Below are 12,379 nucleotides of genomic sequence, written 5' to 3' on the forward strand. Positions count from 1 at the left end.
GATGGTTGGGGAAAGTTGCTCTCGGAGGATGTGTTAGGACCATTCTTTATTCATGGCTGTGTTCTTAGGCAAAATTGTGAGTGAGCCCACTCCCTTGGCTGAGATGCAAACGCACACATGAATGGTCTCAGGATGCTTTACTGTTGGAATGACACAGGACTGATGGTAGCGCTCACCTTGTCTTCTCCGGACAAGCTTTTTTCCGGATGCCCCAAACAATCAGAAAGGGGATTCATTAGAGAAAATGACTTTACCCCAGTCCTCAGCAGTCCGATCCCTGTACCTTTTGCAGGATATCAGTCTGTCCCTGATGTTTTGCCTGGAAAGAATTGCTTCTTTGCTGCCCTTCTTGACACCAGGCCATCCTCCAAAAGTCTTCTCCTCACTGTGCGTGCAGATGCACTCACACCTGCCTGCTGCCATTCCTGAGCAAGCTCTGTACTGGTGGTGCACCATTCTTGCAGTTGAATCAACTTTAGGAGACGGTCTTGGCGCTTCCTGGACTTTCTTGGGCGCCCTGAAGCCTTCTTCACAACAATTGAACTGCTCTCCTTGAAGTTCTTGATGATCCGATAAATGGTTGATTTTGGTGCAATCTTACTGGCAGCAATATCCTTGCCTGTGAAGCCCTTTTTGTGCAAAGCAATGATGACGGCTCGTGTTTCCTTGCAGGTAACCATGGTTGACAGAGGAAGAACAATGATTCATAGCACCACCCTCCTTTTGAAGCTTCCAGTCTGTTATTCAAACTCAATCAGCATGACAGATTGATCTCCAGTCTTGTCCTCGTCAACACTCACACCTGTGTTAACGAGAGAATCACTGACATGATGTCAGCTGGTCCTTTTGTGGCAGGACTGAATGCAGTGGAAATGTTTTTGGGGGATTCAGTTAATTTGCATGGCAAAGAGGGACTTTGCAATTAATTGCAATTCATCTGATCACTCTTCATAACATTCTGGAGTAAATGCAAATTGCAATCATACAAACTGAGGCAGCAGACTTTGTGAAAATGTATATTTGTGTCATTCTCAAAACCTTTGGCCACGACTGTACACATGACAACATGTGAACACATGTGAAAACACAATCTCGTGTGAAATAAATGTGACAACATGGGGAGGCAACATTTCAACATGTGATACCATGACACTGTATTTTTACAACTAAATGAAGGTGTTAATGTGAAAGGACAGTATGATGCTGTATGTTGATTACTTGGGACTCAACCACACTTGGGATTTGAACTCACAACCTCTTGGTTGCTAGCTACCTTAAGTTCCTGTTGCGCCACCAATTATGTGGATATAATGGAAAGTATTCAGAGCCCTTGAATTGTTCCACATTATAAAATTGATTAAATAAAATAAAAAATCCTCAGCAAAGGAGAGATCCTTGATGAAAACCTGCGCTCAGGACCTCAGACTGGGGTGAATGTTCACCTTCCAACCGGACAACGACCCTAAGCACTCATCTAAGACAACGCAGGAGTGGCTTCGGGACAAGTCTCGGAATGTCCTTGGTTGGCCCAGTCAGAGCCAGGACTTGAACCCGATCAAATTTCTTTGGAGAGACCTGAAAATAGCTGTGCAGCATTGCTCCCCATCCAAACTCCCCAAATACAGGAGTGCCAAGCGTCATACCCAAGAAGACTCGATGCTGTAATCTCCGCCAAAGGCACTTCAACTAAGTACTTAGTGAAGAGTCTGAATATTTATGTGAATGTGATATTTCAGTTTTTTTATTTGTAATAAATTTGCTAAAATTTCAACAAATCTATTTTTGCTCTGACATTATGGGTTATTGTGTGTAGATTGATTAGGGGGGCAAAAACCGTTTAATCAATTTTAGAAATAATGCTGTAACAAAATGTGGAAAAAGTCAAGGGGTCTGAATAGTTTCCGAAGGCACTGTATATTTATTGCTAAGAATACACTGCACTTTGCCCAAAGTTTCAGTAAAAACAAAGTAAATGTATATGAAAACATGGTGTTATTTCTATAAAATTACAGTATGCTGCTGTATTTTGATTTCATTTACTGTAAAGTATTGTATAATTTTGTACCGTGACCACAACAGGGTCATGTTACAGTGCAGCTACACTGCCAGATCTGTCAGCATGAAAGAGTTATAGGCCACAGACTTATTGGCAAGAATGAATTTCTGCACTTTGTTGAAAGCCTCCCAGAATCAAGTAAATAATTGTCCAATTATCACAACCAACGTAACAGTAATATAAAACTAGCAGTGCTCAAGTACACTTTACATTGTAGAGCATACATTCATTCTTTGGGGATTAAACATACATTGTAGAGCATACATTCATTCTCTGGGGATTAAACATACATTGTAGAGCATACATTGATTCTCTGGGGATTAAACATACATTGTAGAGCATACATTCATTCTTTGGGGATTAAACATACATTGTAGAGCATACATTCATTCTCTGGGGATTAAACATACATTGTAGAGCATACATTCATTCTCTGGGGATTAAACATACATTGTAGAGCATACATGGATTCTCTGGGGATTAAACATACATTGTACAGCATACATTGATTCTCTGGGGATTAAACATACATTGTAGAGCATACATTCATTCTCTGGGGATTAAACATACATTGTAGAGCATACATTCATTCTCTGGGGATTAAACATACATTGTAGAGCATACATTCATTCTCTGGGGATTAAACATACATTGTAGAGCATACATTCATTCTCTGGGGATTAAACATACATTGTACAGCATACATTGATTCTCTGGGGATTAAACATACATTGTAGAGCATACATTCATTTTTTGGGGATTAAACATATTGGTTGGAAGTGCATCAATGTTTCTGCAGTGCCAGCAGGTTCATACATGTTATGGTTAGAGTACACTAGTGTTTTCTGGGATACAAAAAGGTCAGAGGTGCACTTCACAGGTACACATATGTACAGTTCGGTACCTTGTAGGTATAATGGGACATTTTTTTTACCTAATATTTTGAATATAAAGTACGATCATCACTGCGCTTTAAATTATAGGTGGGGGTAATGTACTGGAGGGGTGCATTAGCATATTTTTCGGGCATGGTCAAATATATGCATTTGTGCGAACTGTCAGTTATTCTCAGTTCTGACTATTGTCTCATCATTGATTACATTTATTTAATTCCTCAATTTTAGGGTTTTCTGTGTAGCTGTATAATGTTGGTGGTGCATATTAATCTGCTTTAATGTTACACCTGAATCACTATGATAAATATATTATGATTTAACCTATATTATATTATTAACAAAGCTGAGATGTACTTTATAGCCCAAACGGTAGGAATATAGGTGAAATCAGTTACTGACACCACCACGTCGGTGTCAGTAACAGTATGATCGGCATACTGTTAACCAAGAGGTTGTGAGTTCAAATCCCAAATAAAGACATGTTGAATAATAATTACTGTATAAAATGAACACACACAATATAGTTGCGTGTTAAAATCACTGTGTGTGAGTGTATCATAATGAACATTTGAATCCACAAGTGACTCTTCATGTGAAATGTTCCATAAACTGGAGAGGAAGAAAATCCCATGATACAGAAGGCTATATCAGTCTGCTAATACAGTACTAGTAAAGGCCCAGTGTACGACTTCTAGGGAAGAAAAACTACTTTTTTAAAAATGTGTATTTTATTATGATTTTTCAGGGGGTGCTGCGGCACCTTTGGAATCCCTATTTCCCGTGGCTATGAGTGATCAAAATAGTTATACTCTTTTTTTTAAACATTTTTAGTTAGTGGTGTCTGTGAGATATTTTACTAAGACATAATTCAATACTTTCTGTGCAACAGTCAAGGCCAGTTCAGGAGCATTCTCTGGACTCACTGGGAGCTACTCTGCAGAGCCAAAAACAGATCCTACTCGATTCAGTACATTCCGTCTTGGGTACTATGAGGGAACACAATCAGCACTCCAGTCGTTTTTCAGACAGACACAATTTACATCATGAGTTCAATTAACGTTTTAAAATGATTTGGGTTTACAGTACATCATGAAAAGAGTATTGAAATAAACTCCTATAGTAGCTGTCTTGTGAAGATGACAAATTAGGAAAATTAGGAAGTGGCGTTCCCCTCTGATGTTGATGACCTAACTAGCCACATCCTGTCTCTCGAAACACAGTAGCTTTTCCTTTAAAAGCTACAAGCAAGAAGATTGAATCCCGGCCTTGTTCTCCAGTTACAAAAGAAAACAAACCCAGACACTAGCCACTTTAATAATCTCTGTATCTTGCATTACTCATCTCATATGTGTATACTGTACTCTATACTATGCAATACTTTATCTTAGTCCAATGACGCTCTGACATATATGTATATATTCATAATCCATAATATATTCATAATCCATTCCTTACTTAGAGTTAGGTGTATTTTGGGTATATGTTGGGAAACTGTTAGATATTACTTGTTAGATATTACTGCGCTGTTGGAACTAGAAGCACAAGCATTTTGCTACACCCGCAATAACATCTGCTAAACACGTGTATGTGACCAATAACATTTGATTTGATTTGATTTGAGATGCAAGCAATTTTGACAACACACTCTCCATCTCCCTCTATTCTTCACAGGCATATTCTTTCTTTGTAGCACATGCACACCACAGCAATATTATGCATGAACAAAAGTAAAAAGTAAACACAAAATCCCCAAAATCGGACATCCACATAAGGCTGAATGAAGTGGGTTTTGTTTGGAGCCCGAATCCAACTCTGATACCTTACTATGGGCTGGGGGAATAGAATAGACCTCTTGTGTGCCACAGACTGGGACTCCAGCTCTTGAGCGGGAAGTCTATGGGTTACACATGTCAGCAGCTGGTCTGGTGTATACTTTTAATGAGTTCTTTCTTCGGCCCACAAAAGCACAGCCAGAAAAACATAAGAGGCAGATATTTCTCAGTTTTCTGGTTCTCATTTTAGTTTTGTTTGTTTATTGTGTCCTTTGGAATGAAGTGATCCAAGGTTTCCATCGGTTTCCTTGTATATCAAATCACTACAGCAGGCACTCAATATCACTTTCAGACTATTGGAAGTATCCCTAATGTTTGTTTATTCATTGTACACACTACACAGTATTTGTGAAAATCTGATATGTATGTGTGTGTCAGGATCAGTTAATGCATTGTGTGTGTGTGTTTTAGGTGGGTGGTGCAGTGCGGGAGGCCACAGGCTACACTGCCACCTACAGGCAGACCATCTCCATTGAACAAGGGGAGGAGGAAGAGGGCGACTGCCTGCACATGCGGAGGGCCTTCCACCACATCATACAGGGCTTCCCAAACTGTGTGGTCACTGACGGAGTCATCAACTTCTTCCTGGCCCGCACAGACAAGGTCCAGCAGGTGGGCTTCGACCCCCGCCTGGCCAGAGTGGCCCACCTGGGTGAGTATGGCCGCAAAGCACAGCACCACACAGGGTGTACCTGTCCATAACATCAGCTGCACCTGTGGTTAAATTGAGCTACCTGGAGCTGGGCTCCTGCACCTTACTGGTCCAAAGAGGAGTAGGATAGAAAGTAGGATAAAAGTACTAGCCCCAGCCCTAAACCTAGCTTCATGTCCACAACCTGGTTCAACCCTAGCCATAACCTTAACACTAATCCTGACATAACCCTAACCTTGTGTTCAACACTGGTTCAACCCTCATCCTAACCCCTCCAAATAGGGCTCCTCCACCTCTGAATTCCCAATTTAACCCCTGAGCTGCACCATCTACATTTGGAAGAAGGTCATATAAGTAACAGTACTTCAAAACCAAATGGAAGAGAACATCTGGATACTTGGGCACAAAACCACAAAACCCATTTTTGCAGTCTTAATAGTCATTAACAGTTATCCAAAAGGTCAAGGAGGGAACAAAATTGCTTCTTCTCATGTTGGTGAGTTGCATTTGTTCATATAAATTGTGTGATACCTGAAGTGCCCTCAGCATAAAAACAAACCTCTTTCCTTTTGCTCTGACCCATTGGTTCTTTTCAGAGTTTTTCATTGATGGCCTTGGCTCGCTTCACGTGGGATCCTGTGATGATGTCATCGTCAATCACGCCACCAAGATCAAGCTTCCCTGGGCCAGCCAATCAGAGAGTGACAAGACTTACGCCAAGTTCCGCTACCCACCAGCCTCCTCGGATGCCACACACACCAAAAATGGCCTCCTCTATTTTAAGAACCACTTCCAGTGTTTGACTCACAATTAAATGTCATGTTTTTTTTTACCTGTAGCTTCTCCTCTCGTTCAAGATTCCTGCTCTTCCTGAGTTGCCAAAGAAGCCCTCGCCCGATGTGTCCCATCAGATAAGATTTTAGACAACCACATTACATGCTTTCCCTTAAAAACAGCCTTGCTTGTTTCACTCTAGAGGGATTGTCATTCAAACAGAGCAAAACTGTCATTTCTCGTAACTTTGCTCTTCACTTGTGTACTCTTGATTGTAAACTCAAGGTAGAGATCATCTTAAGGCATTTACAGTGCATTCGCCCCTTTGACATTTTCCATATTTTGTTACGTTACAGCCGTATTCTAAAATGTATTAAATTGTTTTCCCCCCCTCATCAATCTACACACATATTGGGGCGGCAGGTAGCCTAGTGGTTAGAGCATTGGGCCAGTATCCGAAAGGTTGCTAGATTGAATTCCCGAGCTGACAAGGTAAAAATCTGTCGTTCTGAACAAGACAGTTAACCGACTGTTCCTAGGCCATCATTGTAAGTAAGAATGTGTTCTTAACTGACTTGCCTAGTAAAATAAATATTGACATAGCAAAACAGATTTTGAGAAATGTTTGCAAATGTATTAAAAATACAAAACTGAAATATCATATTTACATATGTATTCAGACCCTTTACTCAGTACTTTGTTGAAGCAACTTTGGCAGTAATTACAGCCTCTAGTCTTCTTGGGTATGTTGCAAGCTTGGCACGCCTGTATTTGGGGAGTTTCTCCCATTCTTCTCTGCAGATCCTCTCAAGCTCTGTCAGGCTGGATGGGGAGTGTCGCTGCACAGCTATTTTCAGATCTCTCCAAAGATTTTCAATCGGGTTCAAGTCCGGGCTCAGGCGGGGCCACTCAAGGACATTCAGAGACTTGTCCTGAAGCCACTCCTGAGTTGTTTTGGCAGTGTGCTTATGGATGTTGTCTTGTTGGAATGTGAAACTTCGACCCAGTCTAGGGTCCTGAGCGCTCTGGAGCAGGTTTTCATCAAGGATCTCTCTCTGTACTTTGCTCTGTTAATCTTTCCCTCGATCCTGACTAGTATCCCAGTCCCTGCTGCTGAAAAACATCCCCACAGCATGATGCTGCCACCACCATCCTTCACCGTAGGAATGGTGCCAGGTTTCCTCCAGACTTCACGCTTGGCATTCAGTTCAAAGAGTTAAATCTTGGTTTCGTCAGACCAGAGAATCTTATCTTATCCTTTAGGTGGCTTTTGGAAAGCTCCAAGCGAGCTGTCATGTGGGTTTTACTGAAGAGTGGCTTCCGTTTGGCCATAAAGGCCTGACTGGTGGAGTGCTACATAGATGGTTGTCCTTCTAGAAGGTTCTCCCATCTCCACAGAGGAACTCTGGAGCTCTGTCAAAGTGACTCTCTGGTTCTTGGTCACCTCTCTGACCAAGACCCTTCTCCCCTGATTGCTCAGTTTGGCCAGGCGGCCAGCTCTAGGAAGCTTCTTCCATTTAAGAATGATGGATCCCACCGTGCTTCTACACCTGCATTGCTTGCTGTTTGGGGTTTTAGGCTGGGTTTCTGTACAGCACTTTGAGATATCAGCTGATGTATGAAGGGCTATATAAATAAATTTGTCCAATCAATTGAATTTAATAAATGGAAACAGGATGCACCTGAGCTCAATTTGAGTCTCATAGCAAAGGGTCTGAATACTCATGTAAATAAGGTATTTCTGTTTTTATTTATTTTTTAATACATTTGCAAACATTTCTGAACCTGTTTTCGCTTTCTCATTATGGGGTACTGTGTGTAGATTGATGAGGGGGAAAACTAATTGAATACATTTTAGAATAAGGCTGTAACGTAACAAGATGTGGAAAAGGTTTAGGGGTCTGAATCATTTCCGAATGCAGTGTATGTGCGTTTTGTACCTCAAATCTTATCTGACGCCTTGCCACTGAGTCCTTTTGTTAAAGAGACCGAGAACAAAAAGATGCTGAATTCCTATCGATGGCACAATTGGTTGATATTTAGGAAAAGGAGCAAGAAGTCGCATTAGCCGCTTACAGGACTTAATGAGGTGAAAAAGTTTCCATACTGTTGCCAAGAGATCAGAGATGTGTGTTGTCTGTCATTCCTGTTGTACTACACAGTTTGAGCTGGACTGAGCTCTATGGGTCAGCCAAATGGGGACTTAGGAGACTGAGGATGGGATTGACAGTCAGTAGAGTGGACACTTCTGACCATGTGAGAATCTCTCAGACACAGCACATGGAAGATGAACACATTCAAGACTCTAAATGTGTGGTTAATTCACCCTGGTTGGTTGTGCCAAAGGGTTTCCAGGTGGTTTGAGGTTGAATTATATTTTTGTTTGGTTCGTTTTCCTGCCCCTTACCAGTGGTGTAAAGTACTTAAGTAAAAATAATTTAAAGTACTACTTAAGTAGTTTTGGGGGGATATTTGTACTTTACTGTTTATATTTTTGACAACTTTTACTTTTACTTCTCTACATTCCTAAGGATAATTATGTACTTTTTACTCCATACATTTTCCCTGACAACCAAAAGTACTTGCATTTTAATGCTTAGCAGTACAGGAAAATAGTCCAATTCACACATTAATCAAGAGAACATCCCTGCTGCCTCTTATCTGGCGGACTCACGAATCACAAATGCTTAGTTTGTAAATGATGTCTGAGTGTTGGAGTGTGCTTCTGGCTATCCGTTAAAAAAAGAAGAAAATTGTGCCATCTGGTTTGCTAAACATAAATTATTTATACTTTTACTTTTGATACTTAAGAATATTTTTAAGAATCAAAAGTAAAAGTTTTCCACCACTGCCCCTTACCCAGAACCCTCTGTGTCACTGTCACCCCTGACTGGCCCATGCTTGAGGAGAATGAGACTCATCCATCTGATCTGGGATCTAACCTCGGAACAATATCCCTATTTCTCCTGGTCTGCTGCAATATGTCTATCTGGGGTCTATCCCACTCTGTTTTCTACTCCAAGCATCATAAAAAGGAATGCTTCTGTCCATGCATGCCTTTTAATGGGAGTTGAGATTGATTGCAATTTTACAGTGCCTTCAGAAAGTATTCATACTCCTTGACTTATTCCACATTTTTTTTACAGCCTGAATTCAAAATGGCTTAAATGTTTTTTTTCTCACTCATTTACAGTACACATAATACCCCATAATGACAAAGTGAAAATATATTTTTTGACATTTTTGCTAATTTATTGAAAATTAAATACAGAAAATATCTCATTTACATAAGTATTCACACCCCTGAGTCAGTAGTTTGTAGAAGCACCTTTGGCAGCAATTACAGCTGTGAGTTTTTCTGGGTATGTCTCTAAGAGCTTTTTACACTTGGACTGTGCAAAATGTACCCATTATTCTTTTCAAAATACTTCAAGCTCTGTCAAATTGGTTGTTGATCATTGCTAGACAACCATTTTCAGGTCTTGCCATAGATTTCCAAGTAGATTTAAGTGAAAACTGTAACTTGGCCACATTCACTGTCTTCTTAGTAAGCAACTCCAGTGTAGATTTGGCGTTGTCTTTTAGGTTATTGTCCTGCTGAAAGGTAAATTTATCTCCCAGTGTCTAGTGGAAAGTAGACTGAACCAGGTTTTTCTCTAGGATTTAGCCTGTGTTTAGCCCCATTCTGTTTATTTTTTTATCCTGATAAACTCCCCAGTCCTTAAGAATTGCAAGCATACCCATAACATGATGCAGCCACCACTATGCTTGAAAATATGGAGAGTGGTACTCAGTAATGTGTTGTATTGTTTTAAAAACAAAAAGTCCTTTGTCACATTTTTTGCAGTATTACTTTAGTGCTTTCTTGCAAACAGGATGCATGTTTTGGAAAAAATGTTTCTGTTCAGGCTTCCTTCTTTTCACTCTGTCAATTGGGTTAGTGTTGTGGAGTAACTACAATGTTGCTGATCCATCATCAGTCTTCTCCTATCACCCGCCATTAAACTCAGTAACTGTTTTGAAATCACCATTGGCCTCTTGGTGAAATCCCTGAGCGGTTTCCTTCCTCTCTGGCAACTGAGTTAGGAAGGACGCCTGTATCTTTGTAGTGACTGGTTGTATTGATACACCATCCAAAGTGTCATTACTAACTTCACCTTGCTCAAAAGGATATTCAATGTCTTTTAAAAAAAAATATTTAGGGCACAGAGATGAGGTAATCATTCAAAAAGCATGTTATGGCACACAGAGTCCATGAAACTTATGAAACTTGTTAAGCAAATGTTTACTCCTGAACTTACTTAGGCTTGCTATAACAAAGGGGTTAAATACTTATTGACTCCAGACATTTAATCTTTTCATTTTTAATTAGTTAGTACAAATTTATACAAACACAACAGCATTTTGACGTTGTTGGGTGTGTGTGTGTGAGCCATTTTAACTTCAGGCTGTAACCCAACAAAATGTCTAAATACTTTCTGAAGGCACTGTATATGCTGCCTCGAACAGAAGGGTTGGTTTGACCAAAGTGCTCAATTCTATATGGAAATAAACACATATTGAAAGAGTAATGGTAAGAATGACACAGTTTGAGTTTAGAGACTCAGTAAGGTACAGTAGAAACACTGTGCGTGTAACACAGAAGGAAATGTTTGGAGAGACAATGTTAGGATGACACACAGTGTGATGATATGAATGATAAGGAAATGGTCACAGTCACACCAAAGTATCAAGGCAGCAAAACATTTTATTTTGACAGTTCTACCAAGGGTTGTATCTGTGCTGTGGTGTGGCCATGCCCATGCTGACAGTAGGATCACATGATGCTATTTTGTACCATGACCACAAGATGGCCCCCTTGCATCGGAATATTGTTTCTTAAAATCAAAACAAAATCATTTCTGTGGACAGTCATTTGTTATGAACTACCACTGCCAGAAATACATTAGATACCTTTTTATTTGGTCCTTTTGAATAGAGGAATATTTTAACAGATAATATTTTGTGTGATATGTCTGCTTTAGATTTTTCTTCCCTGAAAGTGGATGTTTAACACTCAGTGAGATCTCAATTCAGTCGAACTCTGATTGCAGTAGCCTATTTGGGAAGTAGCTCGCTCCTCTTCCATGAGTGTAATGTCTGTGACTCATACCAGATAGTCTCCTCAAGCAGATGCTTCCAGTTTTCAATATGAGAAGTGTTCTGCATGTGTGTGGGGGCAGTAGTTCGTAAACAAAGACACTGCGTAATGTAGGGTTTGATTGAATTCAACTCTCTGACTTAAATTAGTTGAAAAGATTTGGACAGTGATTTCCATTGTTCAACTGAGGATGTTGGTTCAATTATTTTCTGCCTGCTTCTCCCTAGAACCACTGGTCTGAATATTCCAATCTGACAGCTATAATCACAACAACCTGCTGCATTATAGCTCTATTTTCTTTTAAACATGATTGTAAAGTCTGATAAAAGATACCATTGATGCATGGTACTGTGTTGATTTCATCCAACATTTCGTAGAGTGTTCTGGTGTATAGCAAAAGGAAGCTTCTGAGTTAGAGAAAATCAACTTTAAAAATGTATCCATCCATAAACATTTCAACATCCTGTACACCTGTGTTAGTATGAATGACATGGCACGGGGTTTTCTACATGGCACGGGGATTTACCACTTTCTCACCATCTTCTGAGCAGAAGAAAGAAGAAAACTATCAAGAATGATAAGTCATTCACCAGATTTTCTTATAATAATTTCAGGAAAGGAATACACACACTTCAGACATAACACAGGCCTTTCCACCTGTAGTGTTCCCTTGTATGTCTCCCACTCTCCTTTTTCCTTCTCATTTGAAGATCAATCAAACTGCAAGAAGGTAAATAATTCCACATCTTTGATCTGGGAGAACACAAGTGAGAGTTAATTTCCATTTTTGATTTCTGTTTCTCTCTCATTCTGTTTATTCTAATCTAGAAGGATTTGATGCGCCATCCTCTGGATCTACCTTGGTGTGCAAATCAGCTGGAATCAGTTAAAAGAGAAACATGTTGCTCCTGTGGCTGTCGTGGACAAGAGACAGTACAGTACAGATGCTCTGAAGTTCATTAAATATTTAGACCACTGATTCATTAGCCAGCCATTCATGTTATATATCACATACAACAAGTTGTGGAA

General features: G+C 40.0%; 1 protein-coding gene across 2 annotated transcripts in view; it reads left to right on the top strand.

Annotated features, from left to right (window-relative positions):
* LOC118388567 (beta-1,4 N-acetylgalactosaminyltransferase 1-like) overlaps positions 1-11,818 on the top strand; it is a 35,382-nt gene extending 23,564 nt beyond the window's left edge. For both annotated transcript variants that reach the window (XM_035777769.2, XM_035777770.2), the window contains 2 exons: positions 5,196-5,436; positions 6,033-11,818. In XM_035777769.2, the coding sequence (XP_035633662.1) occupies positions 5,196-5,436; positions 6,033-6,250 (459 nt within the window). In that variant the 3' untranslated portion in view covers positions 6,251-11,818. The remainder of the gene's footprint in view (positions 1-5,195; positions 5,437-6,032) is intronic.
* The last annotated feature ends 561 nt before the right edge of the window (positions 11,819-12,379 follow it).

Source organism: Oncorhynchus keta, chromosome 10, assembly GCF_023373465.1.
Source record: "Oncorhynchus keta strain PuntledgeMale-10-30-2019 chromosome 10, Oket_V2, whole genome shotgun sequence".
NCBI lineage: Eukaryota > Metazoa > Chordata > Actinopteri > Salmoniformes > Salmonidae > Oncorhynchus > Oncorhynchus keta.